The sequence below is a fragment of the Orbicella faveolata genome, unplaced genomic scaffold (genome assembly GCF_042242905.1).
Source record: "Orbicella faveolata isolate gen_17 unplaced genomic scaffold, um_ofav_v1 contig_24, whole genome shotgun sequence".
Taxonomy (NCBI): Eukaryota; Metazoa; Cnidaria; class Anthozoa; order Scleractinia; family Merulinidae; genus Orbicella; species Orbicella faveolata.
Genome location: NW_028301552.1, coordinates 31,988,663 through 32,015,000, shown reverse-complemented (window position 1 = coordinate 32,015,000; position 26,338 = coordinate 31,988,663). Strand labels below are relative to the sequence as shown.

The window sequence follows — 26,338 nt, the reverse complement described above, 5'->3', positions numbered from 1 at the left end:
CAAATTTCTTTGGCAAAGGTTGGTTATCAGCTTTTTCCCAAGTGATGGTTGGTTCTGGAAGTCCACTAGGTTTCCTACAATATACTTCAGTTTCATGATTAAGGAGAATGTAAAGTTTGGTCTTTTCAAGGACAACCTTATCCAAATCTGTGGACAGATAGAGATGCTTTTTTTGTAAATGAGAATCAAAAGTAATGCAGCAACAGTACAGTGCTTACGACTTTATGCAAAACCTTGTCACAAAAAAAAAAAAACACACATAACAGGTAACACTACAATACATGCCAACATTGATCAGATAACTAAATTTGGCCTTCTTTTCTCTTCTCAGAATACCACGGTGCCTTGCTTCTCATAGGGTGTTCTAAGAGGGCTGAGAACGTGTAGGGTTAAAAAAAATGAGAAGAATATACTGTAAACATTTGGAGTTGAATAGTGATATTTGGGGTTGATAAAGTATATTCGCATGCAGCTAAAATTGTCATTCAGTTCAATTCTAATGCAGCTGTTGCATGAAGCCAGATATTCTAAATATTTGGGCTTAGAGCCTGTTTACAAGGAGGGAGGGTTACCCTAGCAAGCTGGTTAACCCTAGCTGGAGGGCAATAGATAGTTTGGGTTTACAAGCAAAATTTCACAGGTAGGGTTACCCTACAACCTGGGACAACTTAATGCACAGTTAACACCCAAAGGGTCTGGAAACAATCAGAAAGTTAACCTGGGTAAACAGGTTAACCCTATCTGGAGTGTTTACAAGGGAAAAAGTTAACCCACCTGCCAGGGTAACCCTGGCATGCAGATAGGGTAGCCCACCTTCCCAGGTAACCCTGGCTGTCTTGTAAACACGATGAAGGAAAAAAGAGGAAATGGGTGAGTGCTGGGGTAACCTGCTTGCCAGGGTAACCGGTTTGCCAGGGTAACCCGCTTGCTAGGGAAACCCGCTTGCTAGGGAAACCCGCTTGCTAGGGTAACCTGCTTGCTAGGGTAACTCACTTGCTAGGGTAACCTGCTTGCTAGGGTAACCCGCTTGCTTAGGGTAACCTGCCCACTTGCTAGGGTATCCCGCTTGCTAGGGTATCCTGCTTGCTAGGGTACCCCGCTTGCTAGGGTAACCATCTCTCTTTGTAAACAGGATCTTAGAATTGAATGAGTTGAAGTATGAGAACTGAATTATTCATTTCAAAAATGGAATCTTAAATAAACAATGAATGAAATTTCCAATTACTTTTATTACAAGGATCAACAACCCATAAAATGAATGCTTGGAATGTTTTGACTGTAAGACACTTACAAGCAATTTTCACTGTGCTGTCTGCTTTAGTTTCCCCAACCAAGTTCTTCGCTTTACATGTGTACTTTAAAGCATCTGGTTTTTCTATATTCCTGATCAGTAGTGACCCATTTTGATATATAGTGTATTTTGCATTGTCTTGCAATGGGTCCCGAACATTGCCAGCATACCAGCTTATGTCTGGCTGAGGTTTTCCAATTGCTTTACAGGGGATCAGCTTTAGACTCCTCTCTATAACTATCACCTCTCCTGGAGGGGGTACTTGAAATTGAGGAAATTGCCCAACTGTTGATAGAAAAAAAATTGTATAACATTAAGCATCAAAGAGACTGAGTTTCCTTCAATCAATGTCATACATTGTAAATTAATTTGAATTGATACAAGTTGATATATAAAATAAAAAAACACGCTGCTGAAAAACAAGTTTCCAAATGCATCAGTGAAAATGCACTGACGTGTGTCAATGTCAACGAGTTCAACACGCATTTGATGATTCGCTTATTTCTGAGCAGTACTGTACGTGTACAGTTGTTAGTGATGCTGCTGCTGCTACTGCTGCTGCTGCTGCTGCTGCTGATGATGATGATAATGGTGGTAATGACACTGTTTGAATGTTTATGGCCCGTTATATGGATTTAGTACGAATGAGTTTGGTTGGCACCTTGGCCACTATCAGCCAATTTATGAATTTTGCTATGCATACCCCACAAAAGGTAAACAGAGAAAGAGAGAGAGGGGTGGGGGAAGTATCTGATTAGGCCATGACATGGTCACCAATAACTCTGTACCTTACCCTTACACTGTATTAAATAATATTGTGTTCTCAATAATTTCCTCTTTGAACGAAAATGCGAACAAGGTAATAAGACACATTAGGCCAACACTTAAACCAAATTTAGCCTGTGTTTATTTCCCTCACTCATGAGCCTGGCAAGGGTACTTCAAATCCAACTAGCATTATGATAAGTACCTGTCAATCATGAGGTCGCAGTAAACCAAAAATGACATCATACATTTCAAATATCTGCCATCTTGGATTTCAAACATTTTTCAAATACCATTATGATTTGATTCTGAGCGTGGGGTACTAATCTACTTTTTTTAGCCCAAGGGGGGGGAGCTTCTGGGAGAGGGGGTACTCATGGGGGAATGGTCACTTAGATTCATTTTTGAACAAATTTTTCTGAATGTTGTGCAATACAAGTTTTCAGGTAAACGAAAACAACAGATGCTATAACTCAAGAACCCCAGTAAGCTAATCCAACCTGACAATTGTAACAATGGACATGAAGACAAACTTACCAACTACAGTAACAGATAATGGTGCTTGTGAACTTCGAGATGATGTTTCATTTAGTGTAGCTTTACACGAGTATTTACCACTGTCTCCTTCAGTTGCATTGTAAATGAATAGCTTGTTCCGACTCACAGAAATTCGCCCGCCCACTACCACAGGAGCGTTATCCTTTGTAAATGTATAGTTTCCAAGAGGATACAAATAACATTTGCATCGTAACTGTAAATCAGTCCCTGTGAGGAATGTATTGCCTGACGGTTTGACGCTTAACTGAACTGTATCACAAATTCCTGAAAATGCAAACCAAATGAACAAGAAGTCTGTTAGCACCCTTGCTGGTGACTCAAACTTTACACTAGTGCATTGAGTAGATTAGAGTTTTACTTTGCAGTTTTGTATTATTCAGTATTCCACAGTGGTCAGGTCTGTCATTATAGGCAAGTAGCCTGCCAGAACAGCTGGCTAATTGCGTGTCTTCAACTGTCTACTTTCATCTCACTTTACCATTAAGTTTGACAAGAAACTTACATGTAAAATAATGAAAGGATCCTGCAAAAATATTGTAAGACATCTGTTTCAAATGCCCGAGTCAAAGCAAAGATGCTTTTCAAGAGTTTTAAACGTGTTTGTTTCCCACATGTGACGGAAGATGAAAGGGTCATGAAACGCCTAAGTCATTTCCACATAGCTGGATCCCTGGCAGTCATTTCTGAGTATGTTTTTTCACTCTCAGCCAAGTGAGTAGAGCAAAGGTAATTAAATTGGACAGATTTCCTGATTGAGACTATTGAGATTTTAAGAAAAAGAATGGTTGTTAAAACATAGAACATATTAAATATAGTCATTGGCATGATTGCTTTTTAGATCCAAATACTGACTGCAAAAGGCTGAAAAGAGGATCTTCAAGCATCAATATTTCGAAATTTTTGGCACTTAAAAAATAGACTTCCGCCTACTTTAAAATTTGGGACATCTACTTGAAAACTTATTGACAGCCCTGAGTGGTGTCAGGTCAAAAGCCCTTGAACAATGTCCACTACCTGACTAAACAATTTGATACATGTAGAAACCTAATGATTTGGAGAGGTCCATATCAAATATACATGTATCATTTCACATGTATATTACAATATACATGCAATTTATATTGCATGATAGTTGACGAGGGTGCAGCCCTGTGCCCCAGTCAACTATTGAGCGATAGAAATTGAGAACGAATAATCTAATATTGTTTATGTATAAATCTTATAGTCGTTCAAAACTTAATCTAAATCCTCTTCAAAGACACTTCGAAAATGCCAAGGAGCAGCCGTCATTTTGTTGACAAGGGCACACTGCTATGCTACTCACTGTATATCACAGAACAGATAGTGAGTACCGTAGCCAATCAGAGAACAGCATTCATGATAGAATGCTAGTACATTTATACTAAAACTCAATAGAAGCACAGAACTAGCAAGAGCTGTTGATGTAATGACGTTGCAAGTAAAGAGGATTTCCATTTTGATGATCAAAGCAAACAAGTTGTTTTCTTCTTTCATCACAGAATTTTCTAAAAGAAATAAAAAACATGTTCTCCATGTTTCTATCGAGTTTAAGCACAAATCTACTAGCGTTCCATCACCAATGCTGTTCTCTGATTGGCAATGCTACTTACTATCTATTCTGTTGTAGATAGTGAGCAGCCTAGCAGTGTCCACTTGTTACGAACTGGCGGCCCCTTCTTTGCGTTTTTGAAGTGTCTGAGAAGAGGATTTAGAAAAAGTTTTGAACAAAGTGTAGATTTATACTAAAACAATTAGATTATTCGCCCATGATTTCTATGTGTGATAGTCGATGAGAGCACTATGGTGCGATAGAAATCTTGAGCTCATAATCTAATTGTTAAATAGAAATGCTCATGGAAGTTTGGATGAACTTGAAAGAGCTAAGAAAACACTTGCCCGTCAGCTCATGTTCCCACAGAATTTCTCAATCTCCCAAACTTCCACCTGTGTTTCCATAACAGTAACTCGATAGAAACACAGTACAAGTTTTCTATTTCTTAATTAAAGCACATTTAACCTTTCTGTTGTTACTGATCAGTGCTGGCTGAGAAAGAAGTGAGATTCAAATAATGCATACAACCATGAAAACGAGTACTAGTTGATATTAACTATTGGCATTTCCAGTCAGAGTTTACAACGTAGCTACAAGAAAGTAATGGCTACCTCAGGGCTCGAAAAAAAGTGCCATCCCATTGTCCCAGACAAGTAGATTTTCCTGCTGGGCAAGTAACTTTTCATTCTCAATTGCCCAATGGGCAAAGGATCAGGCAAGTTTTCTGTCAGCTAAATCATTTAAACCCGGCGTGATCAATCGATGAAACCGATAATCGATAACAATCGATGGCAATCGATATCAATCGATAACAATTAATCGATTGATATCGGAAATCGATGACCAATCGATGGCCAAAAAATTTGTGTTTTTTAATTGCCATCGATTGTCATCGATTGTCATCGATTGTCATCGATTACCATATCTTTTGGGGAGGTAAAAAAATGATTTGACAAGAGAAATATGGTGACATGTAATTGTGAAGATCATCGTTACCATCGACAACAGTAACAATAACTTTACTGATCTCTCTAAATGCGGGTATAATGCAAGAAAATTAACATTGTTAACACAAACTAAACTGGGATGAAAATGTTCGTACTCTTTCAAGTTACAACAGAAACCTACGGTTTAAAGTTTTCTGGTTACTGGCAGTCCGTGGGAAGAAAATGCTCATTACCATCGTATAAAAATGACACAAGATTAATACTTGCGAACATGAAACTTGCAAATAACAATCTCAAGACGCGAGTCAGAACAAGTAAGAAATAGACTGACCCTACCAGACACATTATGGCCCATATTGACGTGACTACATAAAGATAGGTTAAAATATCAAGATACAAGCCAAGTATTTCTAGTAAGAACAACAGGTGAAGCAACAAATAATAAAACCTTTTCCATTTTTCGTCATCATAGTACGGACACCATCCGAGCGCACATTTCCACAATTTCTCACCGCACTGATCCATAGTGAAATGTGCACCAAAAGAGTGAATGTTTACTGGTTGTTGTATCCTCCATAGAACCGCTTCCCATCTCTGTGCCATGACTTGAAGTTGAAATGTCTGCCACATTGAGGACTCGAGCTTGTGATTATCGATTGGTCATCGATTGGCCGATAGCAATCGATAACAATTAACTAATTGTTATCGATTGGTATCGATTGATCGATTGGTTTCTGATGATCGATTGTCATCGATTGATCACGCCGGGTTTAAAGGGCAAACCAAGACTTGCCCAGGGGAAGCAAAATTAGAGAACTATTTGTCCCAAGGGCATGCTGGAATTCAATTTTTTCCCCAGCCCTGTTCTTATATGTAAAGGTAATTATAAGGACCTTAAACTCCCTAATTCGTATCTTTTAAGAATGCGGTCATTGTTTGTTGGACTGTATCTTGTGTGTAAGCAGCTCACAGGGCTGACTAAAGTTGATAATTTTCTGTTCTTCTTTGATGCACTTACTCAAAATAATTCAAACTCTGGAAAATGTACTATATCATATATGCCTCTTTTTGAAAGCAAGATACGTAGAGAAAAGCAAAAAGACACATTAAGATACATTGAACAGAAATAACAATAACTAATTTTTGTTGTTATAGATTGAAGCTACAAATTCTATGATTGACAGAATTTAATCACACTATCTACAGGATTTAAATGTTTGTAAATAATGAATGCAAAGTTTCTCTTAATCCATAAGAATTTAATCTCCCAGTCTTAACCCTTACTAAGACATTGTGAGAAATGTCACCGTAATTGTGCAAAGATAATGTCTGCACTATAAACTGGGATGTTAATAATTATAGTTATTTCAAATTTGAGCTTGAAGGCAATAACGCTGTATAGGAGACCCTCAAGATGCATATTCGCACACTGGTCAGCTTCAATAAAAATTCTTAGGTCAAGAATGAAGCACATGGATAATTTCAAACTTAAGATGCTTTATTTTTGCTTCACAATAAAGTACTTCTATATTTCCTGGGAGGAGCAAATGTTGTGCCACCCAGTTATGTTTGACAGATTTTTTTGCTGAAAGGAAATAAACAGCCTAAATATCAACTTTAGGATAAGGCCCAAACCCTCTAAATACTCAGCAAGCAGTGTTGACTTGCTTGTAACTCATTTACCCAGGGTCAAGAGATGAGAAGCCAGCGGAAATTGCATATTTTCTCATTTACGCATGAGTGATGGTCCAACGGAAATGAATAAATTTGTTCATTGGTTTGCTTCAATTCAACCTTGAAGGAAATAATGAATTATCAATCATGCAACATCCTGATTCAAACAGGTTTGTCTTGCTTTGGTGATGATCACAAAGAAAATACACAATTTCCAAAAAATCTTTCCTCCTTATCTGCATTCTTGAGAAAAGTAAATTGAGGGTTCCTTCCTTGGGTGTTGGATAAAATCTTACACACACCTGTAATCAGGAATCATTTCTTTTTAGAAAGCCAAAAAGTAATTTAATTCAGACATGCTTTTTGAGGCCCTTATAATTAAGTCTGCGAGTCTAGAGTGTTAGTGTCTCAAAATACAGTGAAATTGCTTCTAGAAAAATTAGAAGTGTTAAATGAATCAACATAAATGAGACGAATGTTATCAATCTACAAGGCCTCTAAAGGGTTATTATGTCACAGCAAAATACTCGGCCATGATTTTTTTTTTATGGAAACTGAATGCAATCTTGAAATAATATAATGATTTATTTATACTGGCAATTTCCCAAGTCGGAGAACAGCTGTTTGATGAAATGGCTATTTCTCGGCTGATATCACAGAAAAAGAAAACTCTGCAAGTTCTTAATTAATAATTGAGCAGTGAATACAAAAACTGACTTCCAATGCCCACCAAAAGAGTGATGGTGCTTCAATTGATTAATGTACTCAAATAAACACAACAGCCAATAATCTTGACGTCTCTAACTAAAGAATCAATTCTGAAAATTGTTAATGTGCTAATGATTAGAACCGAACACTCAAGAGTATCTTATCAGCAATCAAAAGCTCAAGCGCGCCATATGATATTTAGCTTTCATTATAAAGAGCACATTTGGAGCAACAACGAATATTGAAACTGCGCGAAACTGGAAAAACTATTTCAAACGATTCTTGGCGTTCTACATTACCCAGCGTGGTTCAGAGAAAGCTGATCCATGGGGAAAATATGGATTACCACAAAATATGTGGGAAGGTAGCATTCATGAGGAATCTAAGTGGCGATCGCATTTCCAAAATTCTGTGAGCGTATGAAAATTTTCTCCGCTTGTAACAATTAATATACACAAAACTCTGTAATATATCGGCATGACGGACAATATTAAATAAACTGCATCTTGAATCAAGGATGCCGAACAAACATTAACAATAAAACAGGAAACGGCAAAAATGTAAAAGTTCAGCGAACGCTTCATCTAAATAAGATAAGAACAATAGCGCAATTCAAAGCCAGGGAAAGAGTCTATAAATTTAAAATTCTAATAAACTAGCTTTTCAAGAAGACTTCAATTGTAACTTCGTGAATTCCAGCCCGATTTCTTGATTGAGTGATGAGAAAGCATGAATGAAAGATTTATTTTTGGTAACACATTTGAACACAAGTCTATAACATTGACTTTCGATCGCCTCTTCGCTTAGTGATACACCGTTGTTGTGGAATGATTTCAACAAGCGTGCAATCGATTGTTCAACACTTCAATTCGTGGCCCCCCGCAAAAACAAGTGAAAACAAGCCCCGAGAAATCTCAGAAAGTGACAAAGGCGCGAGTAGCTCACGAACGAAAACAGTACGCCCTAAATTTCGCGATAAAAGCAATTTGTCACACGTACCTTTAACATTCAGCGCTGCATTTTGACTTCTACCAAGGACTTTACCCTTTCTTGTGGCCACACATCGGTAATTTCCGCGATCCTCGAACTTTGTTTGGGATATTTCTAATGTTTTACCATCGTTCTTAAGAGTGTATCGAGGATCGTCCTTTTGTAAACTTACATCATTATGTTCCCACTCGTAAAGCTGTATCTTTTTCGTGTAATCTGCTGAGCAGGTAAAAGACACGCTACTGCCGGCTTCTACTGTTTGTGGCGTTGGTTGAGTTTGCCACTTCAGCCCAGCTGATTGAGAAGCTGTGAGCGACGATCCTGAAAGAGTAGACATTATGTTGGGAACGCGTTATTGGGTAAAGCCGTCATGCATTCTCACCTTGGCGAAAATTATGTAAGTCAGCAGAGCCCTTCTAGCCAGGACTTTTGCTTTAAAATTAAAGCAGACAGCAGTAGGCATACGTATCGCTATGAACTCTTCCATTAAGTTCTCTTGATCCGCCAAGAAACGAGAACAAGATTAACAGACAACAAAGAAAAAGCCGCCGTTTACCACAGCGCACATTTGCTTTTTCTTCCAATTACGACCGGGCGACAATAACGAGCCCTATTTCACCATTTGGAATCTTCAATCAACCTTAGGAGCAATTCAAACACGTAATTCAGAATTCAAGATGTGTCTCCGTCGAGAAGGTATCATTTTGACCCAAGGAATGATAGAATTACCGCAGTACAAGATGGCATTTCTACCTTGCCATGCCCGGTTAGATTAGAATAGCTACAAGATGCTCTAATTTAGGCAAAAAGTTTGCTTACCTAACAAGACAAAACAAAGCCAAACCCAGAAACACATGAATTGAACAAGGTTCCTCTTCGAGTAAAACAGGAAATCCATGGCCATTGTAGCTTATCACAAGAGACTACACACAAGAAATAAAACTCGGAGGATCGTAAATCCTTCACGCAGGCATGGAAATCTATCAGAAATTCAATCTGAGAACTGTATATTTGGGCTCGGACGCCAGCCGATTGACATATGTCACGTGGTTGTCATTCTTTATTATCCAGTGCGACCGGAAGTACAGAGTGACCAATCACGCCACCCTATTTAGCGGCAGCGGTGCTCCCAAAGGAAATGACTAGTCTTGTGAAAGACACAATGTAAAATTTTCATTGCCTTTGTTCGCTGCTTTTTGATCACAACTCCCTCGCATGACTCACGAGTTGAGCACGCCGCCGATCGCCAAACAACTTCAGTTTCGATAATTCAAGCTGAAAAGTCGGCATCGGTTAAAGGACGTCGATTACCCGCAGAATGTTTTTTGATTTTAGTTATTTTCGCAAGATCGTATGTCATTTATAACAACCGATTGAATTGTTTTGCTAAATCCGCTGAATCTGATGAAAAAACCTCATTTTCCCCCATAAAAAAATTTAAAAAAACTACTTGCTGAGTTTTCACACCAGTTGTTTGTTTAAAATCCTTGATGACACACACAATGGTCTCCGAGAGCTGTTACAATATTGATATAACGAAGTTTGTGAAGGTTTGATAAATTTAGTATTATCTAAAGGAAATCTCATTTCTCCATCCTCATAAAACGGGGAGAAAAATAAAAGCGATCTTTAGTTTTGTTTCGCTACGCATAAGCACGTAGTGGGAGATTGGGTATATGTATCACGTTGGCTAAATAAACGAAATTCGATCAAATTTCCTTTTCCTTTCGCGATCTCGATCATTCCGATCGCCGACGCTTTCCGGGGGTGGTGGGGAGAGGGGGAGCGAAGGACCCTTGCTCTTTTTATACCAATTTCAAAACGAAAGGTAACCCTTTCGCATATCTTCCGTATAAAAATCGTGTTCAAAGTAGGAACACTGCATACCTTTTCTATAATTCCGAGATGAGTTGGACGTTACAGGTGCGTTTCTTCACTGAGTTTGAGAAATTTTGAAAAGGCCTAAAACTCGAAATGGTAGTTTTCCCTAAAGTTAAGCTCGCTTGTTATATGCCTCAAGCCTGAAAAAGGCACCCCACTCGGGTGGACTTTCTCCTCATGGTTCACTGTTACAGACTGTACTCCAGGCGCCGATTACAACGTATTAGTAGCTTATTAGTACAACTTTTCTGTTATCAGCTTTGTAGTCAAAACAGCCATTCCAAAATGATACGATTCGCTTTCAAAACAATTCTTGTAGGCGATGGGAAGTAATCGTATTTGGGCACTTCTACAAGGAGTTTGCAAGACGGAAGAATTCATTTCCCGGGTACTGATTAAAATGTAATGGTCGAGTGGGCCGTTTAATTGTGGCATTCTCTGAGGGGCGTATATCATGAACATTTCTGTTTTTCAACTTCGAAAATGTGTGCCGTTGAAATGGCGAACCAGCCGTTGAATTTTTTATTTTAATTCTTATCAATATCTTCCATGAAGCGATAAGTGATCGTTAAGACCACCGTAAATTTCATTAGTTTTGCGGCTGGCACTCAGATCATGAACTTTAAAACATAAAATCACCGTGTTGTTTTGAGCAATAAGTGATCTGAGCGCCCCCCCCCCCCCCCCCACCCCTTTTCTCCTGCTTTCATTTTGCATTGTAACGGGCCAAAAATACAAACATTCTCATCATCAAGTCATTTTTTTTTTCTGGATCATTATATTATGTTAGGGACACACGCCAAGTGCTCTACGACGAGATAAAGGAAAAATAAAATAAGAGCAAGGACTGTAACATTTTATAAGAAAACACAAAACTTAACGCTTTCATGTGGATGACCACGTTTTCTCACCGTGATTGTGAAAATATGTCAAATGCAGCTCTGAAACATCAAGAATTCACTTGATTTCGTCGTAACTGAGAAGATTTGTTTCAGTTGTTTACTCGGCCCCACTAGCACTAGTGCTATAAACATTGCCGAGGGTAAATAAAGGTTACTAAGCTCACTTACAAAAGGTTAAATTTGATTGAAAATCTTTCGTGTATTTGAGAATGAAATTCGACATGTTACATCAGCACGGCCTTGTTACAACTCCAACTCAAGTGACTGAACATGCACGTGGAATGCTGGGTTGTACAGCGTGATCAATTTTGTTTGCGTCACCACATTTGGTAGACTCTGTCGAAGTCGGCACATACTACAGCACATGTTGTGGGGACGTGGAGCGGGGACAAGCCCCTTCGTGCGGACGTAAAAGACGCATTTGGCAGGAGAGTGCACAAGCTTGGCACACGAAGCCGATTGAGTCATAAAAATGTGTTGTAGCGTAAACAGTTTGCAAGAACAAAGTACACGACGCGATATTGAAAGCGTTTGCAAAAACAGGCATGGTACACGAGGACAACTGTCGCTGCGACATGTCCCCTAGCATGTGTGTGCCAATCTTTCAGTAGCATAACTGACGAAAACTGGTCAAGTGTTTTTTAAGGGTTCACAGAGCTTCAAAAAATTTGTCGAGTCCGATTTAAACTTTACGTTTCCTACAGTCCGTTAGCTAACTTATACTTTTGAATGAACGTGTTTACGGCTAACGCACGCGACGCGAAAAGGTGGGGTGGATCACGAGCTATACAGGCAAACATGCAACGTTAAATTGAAGTAGGAAATTAAAAAAAGAGTTCAATAGTAGCACGAGCCAAGCTCAGCTGATGATCAAGTCACGAGCTAGCTTTAAGTCACGTTCGAGCCTAAGACTTAAAAGCTTAGTTTAAAATCTACTGACAGTGTTATTTTCCGGAAGTTTCGAGACTGCCTGTGAAGGTGACACTGCATTAAGTTCAAGGAAAAGTAAATTCGTTGCGACTTGCAAAGTATTTGATTCGCTGCGGCGGGTGATTCGAGTGTCGCTTAACATTTTCAGTTGGTCTTATACCTGCAGATGTAAATTTTTCTCAAAAAAACATTTTTCCGAAACACGAAGATTCAACATTTCTGACCATTTGCAAAACGCGTTTTGAAATGATTTTGCTGCAATTACCTCTTGATTTGCGTTTAAATTAAGAAATCTGCACACCGGTACTCTATATTTCAACATAGCAACGCCCATAGTAACGCTCGTTTACAGTCCAAAAGTACTTACGAAATGGATTCAGTTCAGTACATTTTAATAGATTAAAATCAAACATTTAAAGAAGACGACACACCGTTTAAATTTGCAAGACATGTTTCGGATACTCAGTATCCATCTTCAGTAAAAAGCTGTTTACAAGTGAGTGACTTTATATAAAGTAGGTAACAAGTAGGTGTAAATTACACAATGTAGAATAATAGTACAAATAGTGAAAAAGTTACACAATACTTAAGGGTACAAAAAAACAGGTGCGATTACAAATCTTTGAAAAATGCTGAATACAAATTGTAATCAAAGTAGGAGTGTTAAATTAACATGCTTGAGTTGTTTATTCAACGCGGGTCTTTCCCATTCAATATGAAGGGCTTCTTTGATTTAAGTTGGAAATTTGTAAGAGCCGAGTCTAATGTGGAAAAACAATAGATATACTTGACAGGAAAGCTTTAAAGATGTGCACTTATGAGAATTTTGCATCATGGTCCTGAACATTGCTTCCTCTACCATCTTATATGCTCCTTATACTTGGTTAATTTTCTATGACCGGTGTATATTCGGGTATTCAGCGGAACATTTATGTAAAACATTTCGATATGCCCCTACCCCTTCCTCTGCCCCCCTCTCCCACCCCGCCCACCCATTCACAGGGCTAATTTGGGCTCTCGGAGAAAGAAGTAAAACTTTTAAGTCATATTTCTCACAAAGCCGGTTAAATAGACAGATCACCAGTATTTTACACACGATATCTCCATTGGGTTTCGGCCGAATGTTGTCAAATTTTCAAGGTTGGTAAAGGCCACAATTAGATAAGTCGTTCCAAGTACTGATCAATAAAATTTTCAATTTATGAAATGTTTTCCCTGTAATTCAGTTAATATAACTAGTATTAGTTGTTCGCTCCTATGGACTGGTTGAAGGTGCTACTTAGTTAACCTAGCAGGGGCCAAAGTTGTGGAATTTATCTGCAAACACGGTTCGTGGCGTCCGTGGTTACAAATTGAAATAATTGCGATATAAATTACTATTGTACTATTGTATTCTAGACCACTATAAACAACAACATTTGAACATTTCTTTGAACATTCTATTCTTCTTCAATTAGTTAATATTCCCATTTTCACGAAAAAAAAAAAAAACTCTCAAAACACTGTTTTCGGAGGTTTGTCACCTGGGCCGGGTTGTTCGAAAGGGGGCTAACGTTAACCCAGGATTAAAAGGTAGCGGAAGTATTACTTTTTCTTGTAACAATATGTTTTTACCGCTTTTGTTTTATGTAGTTTGAGATTATCCAAACGCAAAACAGAAGGAGATACAATTTATACATAAAACCTCACCGAAAAGTTGCAAAACTGAAATAAAATTTCTCGCTAATCCTGAGTTAGCTTAATCGGGCTTTGAACAACCAGGCCCTGGACAACTGTTTACGGACAGGATGAACTTAATACCCTGCTTATCGAACCATTCATTAGCACGTTATTGTGCCTATAATGGACATTACTTTTTGACACTTAGCGGCTAGTTGTTCATTTTAATGAATAAAAACCAGGGCCGTGTAGTTCGAAAGGCGGTTAACGCTAAACCAGGATTAAAAGTTAACCGAAGTATTAATTTTTCTTGCACAAAAATGTTTTTACTGCTTACGTTTTGTGTAGTTTGAGGTTAGTCAAGCTCAAAACTGAAGGACCAACATAACAAACAGAAAACCCCACCGAAAACTGAAGTTACTAAACTCAAATCAAAATTCTTAACCGGGCTTTGAAAAACCCGGCCCAGTAGTTAAAACTATTGTGGCATGTGACCTGGAAAGCTCATTTTTTAAGTCAGACCAAGAGAAGAGCATTTTTTCTTGGTCAGACTGCGAAGCCCTTAAACGTCGTACCAAAACTGTCGACCCACAGAGTCCAGTGTTTTACAAAAAAACATTATTTTCAAGGCATAAGACCACCTTAATCCAGGATTACAAGTTGTCCGAGGGACGTCAAAACTCTTTTTTCCTCTTTCCTCTTTCCTCAAACCCCTTGTGTGTATGCCTAGGAAACATTTTGCAGGGACAGTATGCAGGCTTGGGCACACGAAGCCGATTGAGTAAGAACAAGAGACCATGATCGTCTCTCTTGGTCAAAAAATGTGTTGTACAGGCGAGGATTTGCAAGAGCAGTGCCCCCCAGGCAGTGCACACGTCTCTACATTGAAAGTTTTCGCAAAAACAAGCATGGTACACGAGGAAAACTGTCGCTGCAAGATGTCCCCTGGTGTAAGTAGTACAACTGACGAAAATTCGCAGCTTCATAAAGCTTTGAAAAATTTGTCGAGTCCGAAGTAAACTTTACGTTTTCTACAGTTCGTTAGCTGGCGCCAATATTGAACGTGTTTACGGCAAACTCACGCGACGCAAAAAGATGAAATGGATCACGAGCTACTGTGATACAGCAAAACATGGCACGTGAAAGTGAAGCCGGAAATGAAGAAGAGAGTTCAACCGTACGAAGCATGAGTCGAGCTCAGCTGATGCCCGGGGGGTCTCCCATATATAAACGCCGGGGTGCCCGTCGTACCTCTTAGGGGTTAAAAAACCTGTTTTGGTACCTCTTACTGCTAAGGTGGTCAGCCTCAAAAGGTCTACAGGGGTTGCTTTTGCATTACCTTTTAGCTTATTGAGCCGAAAAAACATGAAAAGAGATAATGTGTTGTGTTAGAATTGGTACCTCTTAAGGGTAAAAAAAACTGTCAAGTCACGGTCACAAAACAGGATCACCCGTCTTTTTTATATGGGAGTTCCCTCCCGGGAGCTGATGATCAAGTCACGAGCTAGCTTCAAATCACGTTCCAGCCTGGCTGATAGCATTATTTTCAGGGATGTTCGAGACTGTGACCGTGTCAGTGTGACACGGTCACTCTGACACGCTGTGACTTGCAAAATGTCTGATGTCCCGGGCCGGGTAATTCAAGAGCCACTTTTAACGGTAATAAGGATTACAAGTTTTCCGAGTTCCGTTTTAGCTTAGTTAGCTTCCGTTGTATAAAAATGTTTTTCATAGCAAACATTTTGTAGAGTTTGAAACTTGGATAACGTCAAAACTCGAAGGAGAACAGAAAATGACAGAGAATTTCACTGAGAGCAGTTATACAGCTCGGTGTTAAAATTTACGTATTTAATACGCCTGGATTAGCTTAATGATACTTGAAACAATCAACCCCTAGTCAACGGAAAATTGAAACTATTGCAATCACGAGCCACGGTAAAAACTGAATGACTTTACAGCCTTTCCTCTAAGTTCTCTGTTGAAAATTTGTAAATACAATAAAAATACAATACAATTATGTGTTTTTTTCTAAATCGTATAAAATTCTTCCTTTCTCTAAGCGGCAAAAGTAGCCAAAACGCAACCAAAACAGCACTAGCCGTATACTCGATGCTAATAACATTTCGGCAAGAAGGTATCTGCGTCATATCAGGCCTTTATGCCTGCAGGCTGGCTCCAAAATTGCTTTAACGCCACCCAGACACCAAATACATTCGAAAACAGAAATGTCATTTGCTATAATCTAAGAATTTTCAGCCTAAAATCGGCAGAAAAATAAGAATATTAGCTAATATTCAGCCTCGGCCTGAAAAGCAATATTCTTGTAAAATACAGTGTAATGAAATCTGAGGTAGAATCGAAAAGAACGCACTCAGAATAATTACAAACAGTCTGTTTTCTAACACAATTAATAGAGACAATATCAAATACTGAATTTCTTGAGTTGTTTGCAACTATCAATATAGTTAATCTGCTATATAGTTAACAGACCGAATAAATATTGAGTTTTAAAATTCGAAACCATTTGCAAAAGTTTGTGAAGACAATATACTCAAGAGGCCACATCCGCTGCGACAATATTCATTAATGTAAGTAGGTTCGATATCTTGTCTGTTTATAGCATTAGGCGAGCCACACCGGCCACCATTTTATTTCTGCGTATTATTTTGTCTACCACTGGCATTTTTATAAAAACAAATTCAACCGACTTTAATTGAACGCGTTAAAATATACCATAGCATACCTTATTTGGTAAAAACGAAATATGAGGGCATCGCTAAGAAAAAAAATGTTTCATCTTTAGGAGAAGAAAAATTGGAAAAATACGCCCCCAGGCTCCAATATATGTGGACGGACAAGTCGTCTTCCATAGTGCTAACAGTAATTCAAGAAAATGGGAGTCGTTTTCGATATATAGTGACTCATCTTTCTATGCTTTGGCCTTTCTTAGTACAAGCTATCATATTACGTGCAGATCAGTCAATTGCTATTGATTGCGATTGATAAGATGACTGATGTACGAATGATTCACATCGATTGTAATAGAAACCTGACAATGTTTCATCAACTGATTGATCGGTTAAATCCTAATTAAATTATTTAGCCGCGATATAACGGAATATGTCGGTAATTCCTCCAATAAATTGACAACATGATGTACCCACCAGCCGAAGGTTTATAGAGCTAGTTACTTTATCTGTTGTTAGGATCAAGTTCTTATTCTGGGGCGAACAAAATACTTTTTAAAAAAATGTAAATGCAACCAGTACGGCTATTCGCGTTTATTAATGACCATTATTTATGTCGGTTTTTTCTATTAACCAGCCATTTTTATACTGACCCAAGTAAATTTCGATCTGTCCACCATTTCACATGTGTCAAATTTTTTGAGGGTCAGAAATTTCACATTTTTAAAACGCCACTGGCATACTAAGTGCAATAGTTGGTGAACTGTGACTAAAATCTTATCTCACGACGTAACTAGAACATCACGATTTGAAATAATTGATTGAAACACGATTGAAAATTGATTGAAAATTGATTGAAAATTGAATGACGGAGTAATTCTTTTTCTTTACCGCAAAAGAAATCATCAATTGAAACTGAATATTCAATAGTTTCCGTTTTAGACATAGGTAAGTTCATTTTCAAGCTGTTGAACAGGCACGGAGAGGGGAGGGGGGGGGGGTGGAAGGCGTGGAAGCGGAAGCTGGGTGGATGGATTTCTTCAATTTTCGTGGTCATACGGACTGATGCCTCGGTCAATCAAAAATGGACTATAGTCCCCGTATGCCGGAGATTGCTTGGAAGTTGGCAGCCAACGATAGTGATTGTTTAAATGCCGTCCATTCTTCTGCATAGTACCGACTGCAAAAAAAAAAACAACAAACAAAAAAAGCAAGCTCCGATTCCATTAATTTTCAAAAAAGCAAGGTCAAAAAGGAGTCCCTAGCCTATAAAAATATGCTCCCGCAGCTGTATAAAAAATACAGGGAAAATTCTAAACCTCTGATAGTGTATTTCTAGCTTTCTGATTTTTTTCACTGAAAAATTCCGGAAATTTCATCTCGGAATGTAACTAAATGGCAAGACAATTCTGGCTCGACCGACCGGAAAATTTCCGAAATAAACGAAACGTCTTGAAAGGTAGTCCAAAATCAGGTCCAAACGATGTCAGTCGAGTAAATGGTAAATGGCCAATCCGAACGGAACTTACCATCAAGCATTTTTGCTTACAATTTGCACAAGCCGTCGACGAACCGCTTTCTCCGTGTAAATGATAAACAGCCTGAATTATCTCAGTTTCCAGCATTCCAACTATAGTATCAGAGAGTACCGGTAAATGAGTGCGTCCCTTAGTTAAGTGTTTCACCGGTAAAGTTCTGTCGCAAAAAATGCCTAAATGGCTGGTGGCACATTTGGTAGGATTTCTATCGTGAAACTATGCTGGAAATAATGGGCAATGCCATTTACAGAAGAACCCCGCCTAGCGGTCACCCCATTAATACGGTCACCTCTTTATCATACAGCTAGTCTTTTTTGTCCCGGCGAAACGCCCATACATTTTCTTAAGAGGAAACCCCGTTAATACGGCTGCCCTGTTAATACGGCCACCCGGTTAATACGGCCACTCTGTTAATATGGCCAACGGCCACATTCTGGGTAACAAAAAACGAAGGAACGAAGAAGAATAGCAGCGGAAAATTTATTACGGGAAGGACCAAAAACCGACACGTTCAGTAAGTGAAAAGAGATTATCAGTACATCGCACTGCACCGATATCGCAGAGGTCATGGGCTCGAATCCCGTTCAGGCCTGAATTTTTTTCAGGCTTTAATTTGACAACTGCTTAAGTTATGTGCATAACTGCGATGATCAATCATGGCTTCATATCTTTCTCCGCAGTTCAAATAGATGATCTTTCATGGCGGAGCTCTGGCGCCCCGTAGGGCCGCCAAGCGGAGCCCCATACTCACATGGGAAAGAAAAGGAAACTCATGAGTTGATTTTCTCATGGTTATCATGGGTAGCAGTACTGCTCGTGGGCGCGTACGCACGACGGCGACGACGGCGACGACAACGGAGTCGCGCAAAATGGCGGCCATACTCCAAATAATAGGTTGACTGAGACATTCAGCGTTGGTTTACCATGTTCTTCTTTGATATTGGACATCCATGTTATGATCAATTGACACCTGTCAAAACAAGGCATCTGCTGACCAGTATCACGTGACCATATCGCGGGCTCAAGTTTACAGCTCATCGAGGTCGCGTATTTTTAAAAGTTGACCGCTGACCAAGTGCTGATTTTCGATACAAATGTTTTTTTGCTGCTTTGTTTTGAGTCTATAATGATTATTAAAACTAAAAACAGAAGGCCAAACAATATACAGAAAACCTCACCGCAAAGTTACAAAACTCAAATCAAAATTCTACCTTTTCCTGGGTTAGCTTAATCGGGCTCTGAACAACCTGACCCAGGAGCTACGCTTTTAGGCTGGCCTAAATCTACCTGTTATATTCATTTGTAGTACAAAATTAATATAAGCACTTCAGCCGGGAAATTTTGCTTACCTTACAATATTGGGTCCTGTTCTCTGTCCTTTCCCCGTCCTTTCTGTCCTTTTCGGCCTTTTTTTCTCACAGCTGCGCAACTTAAACTCTTGCTTCGTTTTTCTTGAACAAGGCGTGTAATTTTCAACTCCAAACTACTTCGGGTCTTGTGTCGTTTGTCTCATTTTTCCAGAACGTAGACAAATTTGAAGGTTATTATGCCAAGAACATTTCAGAAGAAAACTCTGTCTCGCTTGATTCCCTGACAACTCAAAACGTGAACAACGCACGCGCAGCAAATTTTCCCGCCTTTTTATGCCATCGCTTCATTTAGATCAAACTGAAATGTCCACCTCATCTAATCGATTGACCTTATCGCGGTTTGGAAGCCATCTTGATTAGCTAGACTGCTGGCAGTCTGTTTTCCTCTCGAAATCAGGCAGGGATTAGCGACCAGCAGTCTACATCTTGACGGGTAGACAACACAGTCTAAAATAACAGTGTTTGTGTGGGAATTTCATGGCAAATCGCGTTTTCACTTTCCTATACATGACATACATTTGTCTATGACTTTTTCCGCGAAGTGAGGCGAAGGGCGTAGCGTGTGAGTCTCGTACCCCAGGAAATTATGTGAAATGCCATTTCAAACGTTTTCCAGGGAACAGTCTCAAAAACCAAAACATAGAAAAACATTGAGTATTTAATACTTATGTTGTTTATGTATGTCAACCTTTGGGATAGTTAATAATAGGTTTAATAGGAGAGACTAAAGATTGTCAAACCAGCCAATTTAATTATCCAAGACGCTTTTCGCCAGTAAATATGTATATTTTTCCTATATTTCTGGAGGAACGCGCGTGCGTACGGCGTATATGGTAAATCTCCCTTTTATTGCCGTATATGAATCACTTTACGTGCAAATGTGCAACTGCTGGATAAAATGATTGCGCGATCTTCTAGCTAGTTACTATATCAACCATGAGAATAGCAAATGTAACATCTTTATTATTGTCACATGTAAAACGCAAGTTATCACAAAAGCATGGGATCCATTAAATTCCATGTGCGCTGAATTTAACTTCTTTCGATTCTGAAAAAAAAGAAAAGAGAATCAAATAATGTAGCGCTACATGGCAAGTCTGCCAGAATTTTGAAATATTGAAGGTTGTTCTCGATTTCTGACATCATTGAGTTTCGTCAGTTGTTTTAAGCCCAGAGAATAAAAGGTGTGGATTAAAGGAGCTCAACCTCGGTTTTTTAGTTATTTTTGGCCACGTACAAAATAACCTTTAAAATTGATGAAAACACGAAAGACCAGAGGGATCATAATAATCCATAAAGGAACGAGGATGGCTAAGAATGGCGAAGATTAACACGGATTACAAAAACACTAACTTGAAAAATTTAGGCTAAACTTCTTAAGATGCACAAGCCGTGACGTAGCTCTTTTAAAGGGTATTTCTACAGACCTCCCACCAAACAACAACAAAAACAAAACAAACAGAACCCATTCTTCTTCTTGCAAGAGCTTTTGTTTTGAAATAAAAACAGACCACAGAAGGGATACTCAAGGACTCTCTTATGATAAATTTTCTCAATCCGCCAAGAAACGAAAAGCTTAACAGACAACAAAGAAAAATTTGTATCTTTTCTATTCTATTTAATTTCCACTGAACAAGAATCAACAATAATAATGTTAACATGTATTGTATTTTATTTTACCACAATACTGCAAATTAATGAAGTTATGTAAGGAATTAAAGAATGTCATAAAAAAAAAGCCAAGCCGAAATTTAAGGAGCCCAAAGACACATGCATAATTATAAACGAGTCAACTTACCCTTTACGACAAGGCTGAACTTGGTAACTTTCATTGCACCACGGTTGGCGGCGAGGCAGAAGTACTCGCCCTGATCTTCAAGACGCACCCTTTTGATGTGAAGAGTTCCGTTGAAGTACGGAATAAACCTGCGCCTATCGAGTTTGTCTCCAACTCGATCGTACCTGCCCCAACAGATCTTGGGTTTGGGATCTCCAGTAGCATTACAGTGAATCCAGAGATTGTCCTTCACAAATGCTGTTGTGTTCTTTGGCCGCACGTCAAAAACAGGATATACTGCGCGTGAATGAGAAAATTACATTTAGATTGTCATTAAAGCTTTGAAAACAGGTACTCACTTTGAAAGGAAAACTTACAAGATTATTTTCAATGGTAGAGCAACAAGTATAAGGATTATGGTTATGGTAATAAGAAATTAAAAAAGAGAGGTGCAAATGCGAGAATCACACAAGCAACGAATCAGTTTCGAAAACGTTGTAAATTCATCCGACAACGTTATACGTTAATTAAAATAGTTGAAAATAAATACATATGCGCTTCATCCCACAATCTTACATGGTTTCTTTTGTTTTTTTTTTTTCATAAGCCTCTGTGCCGAGTTAGGATTTTATAATTATAATTTTCTTACCATCGACAGAGACATTAACATAGCTTTCAGCACTGCTAAACGAGTTTTCACCCTTGCACGAGTACTGGTCCTCGTCTTCCTTCTCGACTCGTGTGAAATGCAATGTGTTACCCTGTCGTTTAATTCGCTCTGAATCAAGTGAAGAGCTGTCTCCTTTCTTGTCAGTTTTCTTCCACGTAACTACAATTGGAGGAGTCCCTTCAGAGTCACACCTGATTTTCTTTGGTTCATGGAGATTGGCAACTACGAGATAGCTGTGAATGCCTGCAATCTTCACTTTAGCTGTATGTATTAAGCCTTCTTGTCAATCTTGTAGATAATTAAACTATTTTTACCTTGAATTCTAAGCTCATAAAGAGCAAGAATCTGGATACAGGACAATCTTAAATTATGTCACTGTTTAGATCTTATACAAAATACAATCACTAGCGACTGAATGGCGTCAAAGTTAAACAGAAATACGCCCCGCTTAGCTTGGTTCAATTAAGATATGTTGTAACAATTGCAACAAAAGATGCAGCTAATTTTCTGTAGCATTAATCTGTTCTGTGCCATTGTAGGTTCCATTCTGTGGTCTTCACAACAGTGGCTGCTGTATTGACCAACAATTTTGCTCAGTAACAATCTGTGAATTTTTTTTCTGTGGAGTAGCATATGTCATTTTTCAAACTATTTAAAAATATTATTGGAAGTCTAAAAGTTTCGTAGCGGAGCTCTTGCGCGCCGAAGGCACGCCCTAAATTTAGCGATTAAAGCAATGTGTCACAGGTACCTTTAACATCCAGTGCTGCATTTTGACTTCTACCAAGGACGTTACCCTCGCTTGTGGCCACACATCGGTAATCCCCGCGATCCTCAAACTTTGTTTGGGATATTTCTAATGTTTGACCACCGTTTTTAAGAGTAAATCGATCATCCCTCTGTAAAGGTAGATTATTATGTTCCCACTCGTAAAGCTCTATCTTTTTCGGGTCATCTGCTGAGCAGGTAAAAGACACGCTACTGCCGGCTTCTACTGTTTTTGGCGTTGGTTGAGTTAGCCACTTCAGCCCAGCTGATTGAGAGGTTGTGAGCGACGATCCTGAAAGAGTAGACATAATGTTGGGAACGCGTTATTAGGTAAAGCCGTCACGCATTCTCACCTTGGGGAAAATTATGTAAGTCAGCAGACTTCTTCACGTCACGGTCGGGGCATCTTGAAAAAAGTACCCTAAATTTTTCAAGTTCTTAGTTTGTTATCCAAAACAAAAATGACACCTGTTGTGTTGTTGCCATGAAAACAGTTTTGTTTTGTTTTTTAACCAAGGACCATATACTTCAGCCAATCTAATGATGAGAGTTTAGACAATATGGAAACCATGTCTGTTCCAAGCAGGACCTTCTGTCCCACTTTAAAGGGTTGAAAATTAGGATATTTAGTTTTTGACAGAAAGAGACTGGAGCCAAGAGAGTTTCCATGGCAAAGACACTATGGGTGCCATGTGGTTTCTTTTGTGATGTACATTTCTGGTGCCAAGTTTGAAGAACACTGCTTTAATATTTCCAGAGATATTCTTTAGTATTTTACCGTTTTAGTTACAAACCTCATGACGTCATCACTTTCCCAATTTGCATCATACAAAAACGTCAATATCTCTAAAACGAAAAAAGATATTCCAAAAAGGAAAACGCTATTCTTCTCTATCTTGAAAATCCTTTCAAATAAGCAGCAATTATTTTTCATGTCATTGGCACTTTAACCATCCTCGTCCCTTTATGGTTTATTATTTCATCTTTGGTGTTTTCCTATCTAAGTAAACTACTATTTCAGGTTTCCTTCAATTCTAAGGTATAAGTTGTGCAAGGCCAAAATACCGTGACTGAGTTTCCTTGATCTGCCAAGAAACGAGAACAAGATTAACAGACAACAGAGAAAAAGCCGCCGTTTACCACAGCGCACATTTGCTTTTTCTTCCAATTACGACCGGGTGACAATAACGAGTCCAAATCCTGGTCAATCGACCTCAAGCCGACCTCAGCATCTCCGTCAGCATTTCATGACACTGTTAAATGAGGGTCATGAATTTACTGCGAAGTCATTTCTGTTAACTCCTTTTACATTTTATATACTCCCCCCGAGGTAGTCCTCTTTTTCCGTTAAGAACTGAAAGGCAGAAATTTCCTTACCATTTACTGTTTTCGCCGCCAATCTCCAGTCTCTCATCCAAGGAAACAACAACGGGAACCCATATTGACCATATATTGTGAATGGTAAGCTAGCGCCCGATCGTTCGGTTGGATTGGAAAAACCCTTACCATTATTTAGCGGTCATCCTAATGACCATGGCCATCCCTACCGGTGTATTCCGACAATTAGACAAAAAGTTACCCAGTGAGTAGTGGGTTTCTCTCACCCCGAGCGAGAGAGAATGCTCTCGTTCGGCAAAGAAGAAAGTCAGAAACTAACTGTTCGTAGGGTAGTTAAAAGTATGCTTACCTAATAACACAATGCAAAGCCAGACCCAGAAACGCACGAATTGAACAAAGTTCCTCTTCAGGAAATCCATGGCATTCGTAGCTTATCACCAGAGACTACACACAAGAAATAAACCTCGGAGGACAGAAAATCCTTCACGCAGGCATAAAAATCTATCAGAAATTCAATCTGCGAACTGTATTTGGGCTCGAACGCCAGCCTTTTGACACATGTCACGTGGCATATCAATTTCAGAACCCGGGTCACACTCGAGCGAATTCAAACGTTTCCAGTTTTTGGCGAGGAAAAAAATTGGCGAAAGTTTCGCAAGTCCCAAATTTTGGCAGTGGTCGCATCAGATCAACATGTCTGAACCAACACGTTACCGATTGAAAAATGCGTCACAAGATCCATATTTCTCGATTAAGTATTTTATCAGAGCCAATTTTGTTTGTATAAGTAATAAATCTGTCAACAAGTAGCGTAAAATAAGTGCGACCCCAGTTTCAAAGGTAAAGGCAAAGGTAAGGTAAAATTTTGAGGATTGCAAAAATTTCGCCAATCTTCAAAGACGCCGAAGTGCTGCCTCGGAAGCTTCCAAATTTTGGCAAAGCAGACAATTTGTTTTTTTAACCATTGAACTGTCATATTTTTTAAAACATGTCTGGATAAAATTACGGCGAGAAAATAACTTTGATCGGCTAGTCCAGTTTGGCGCGTGCGATCGCGGGACAAAATTATATTTTTACTAGGTTCATCTGACGCTTTTTACAGTTATTTCAATGGAAAGAAGGAATATGAGCAGCGTTTTATTCAAATTCTTATGACTCGTACCTTAGCTTGGATCTGGTTACTAGCAGCAATTTGAAGAGATGGCTTCACTGAGACAATATTCTTCGATCGCTAGTGGCGCAACACAAACGCAAGCCGAGCAAAAACTGCTCGTCCAATTATAGGCCGAAAATCACGAGTTGCTGGAGAGCGGAGAGTCAAGAACACGCAGTGTGGAGAAAAATCTACGAAGAATTAAACTCTCGCATGAAATCTAATAAAATACTTAAGGTGACACTTAACCTAAAAACACACCATGTTTCAAACATTTTCTCGTGGCTAAGAGCCGAGTCAACACCAAACCATGGCAAAGTATACATTTTTAAAAAGCTCAAAGAGCAAAAATTATGAAAAAATATTTGTGTACCCTATAACTGTATTGTAACCTGACGCCGGCTGATTAAATCTGCCACCTGCTGGGGAATGCCAGGGCTTACTTGAGAAAAGATAACTCCTACAAGAACTGATCAAAAGGAATAATTTTTAAATTTACAAAAGAAGACAAACTGCTTGCTGGGATAAGCACAGAGATTTTTGGAAAGTTAAAAACACGTGAAATGATGACCAGTTAAATCTGATACAGAAAATCTAGCATACGTTTCAATACATAACTTTGACAGAATGCACTGGATGGAAAAGTTCTATGCTTTTCCCACAGAACGTACTCAGAACAACAAATCCTGAAAATTTTAGCTCAATTGAATAAATCCTTCTCAAGATATCTTTTCTAGAAGGCGAAAATAACTCGTTTTGAGAAAACGAGCTTTAAACTTACAGTAACAGTACTTGTCAAAATAAAACTTCAATACCTCAAGATTCGAGTTCCGTAAAAAACAAAACTTCGAATTTCTTTCAGAGTTTTAGGTTAAGTCCTGCCTTAATTGAGAAATATAGTTCTTGTGACGGTAGTATTATGGAAATAAAGACAAATTTTGGCCTAAGGAACTCAAAATCGGTTTATTTTAGAAATCAGAATACGAGATATTTAGAGGATTTTTTGAGATATTTAGAAAATTGTTTGGGATATTTAGACATTTTTGATATTTACGTGATATTTGTGGAAAGGCCTGCCCTTCAAGTTTGATTGTGTTCGGTTTTACCGCGTCGTTTAACCGGGAAGACACTGGGACGAGGTGGGCCAAATCCTGGCGAC

General features: G+C 38.8%; 2 protein-coding genes across 2 annotated transcripts in view; both read right to left on the bottom strand.

The window, feature by feature from the left end:
• Window positions 1-9,537, bottom strand: part of LOC110046081 (inactive tyrosine-protein kinase 7-like) — a 19,375-nt gene extending 9,838 nt beyond the window's left edge. Inside the window, exons 1-5 of the mRNA XM_020751752.2 lie at window positions 9,326-9,537; window positions 8,516-8,827; window positions 2,594-2,878; window positions 1,292-1,576; window positions 1-147 (exon numbers count right to left, since the gene is read on the bottom strand). The exon at window positions 1-147 is cut by the window's left edge and continues 123 nt beyond it. Of these exons, the coding sequence (XP_020607411.2) occupies window positions 1-147; window positions 1,292-1,576; window positions 2,594-2,878; window positions 8,516-8,827; window positions 9,326-9,410 (1,114 nt within the window). The 5' untranslated portion in view covers window positions 9,411-9,537. The remainder of the gene's footprint in view (window positions 148-1,291; window positions 1,577-2,593; window positions 2,879-8,515; window positions 8,828-9,325) is intronic.
• A 10,879-nt stretch (window positions 9,538-20,416) lies between these two features.
• Window positions 20,417-24,570, bottom strand: LOC149111320 (peroxidasin-like). The gene is made up of 4 exons (XM_089291063.1): window positions 24,376-24,570; window positions 22,672-22,980; window positions 21,272-21,547; window positions 20,417-20,521 (listed from the first exon to the last, which is right to left on the bottom strand). Exons 1-4 carry the CDS (start codon window positions 24,443-24,445, stop codon window positions 20,484-20,486), a joined length of 693 nt encoding a protein of 230 aa, XP_089147189.1. The 5' UTR covers window positions 24,446-24,570; the 3' UTR covers window positions 20,417-20,483.
• Window positions 24,571-26,338: the final 1,768 nt, after the last annotated feature.

What these genes read in the sequence shown, in the direction of transcription:
- LOC149111320 (XM_089291063.1), bottom strand. Translation starts at nt 24,445, where the DNA reads ATGGATTTCCTGAAGAGGAACTTTGTTCAATTCGTGCGTTTCTGGGTC. An exon ending in TGCAGCACTGGATGTTAAAG is followed by an intron (nt 21,548 to 22,671) that starts GTACCTGTGACA and finishes ATTCACGCGCAG; the next exon opens with TATATCCTGTTTTTGACGTG. An exon ending in GTTCAGCCTTGTCGTAAAGG is followed by an intron (nt 20,522 to 21,271) that starts GTAAGTTGACTC and finishes CTTTTTTTTCAG; the next exon opens with AATCGAAAGAAGTTAAATTC.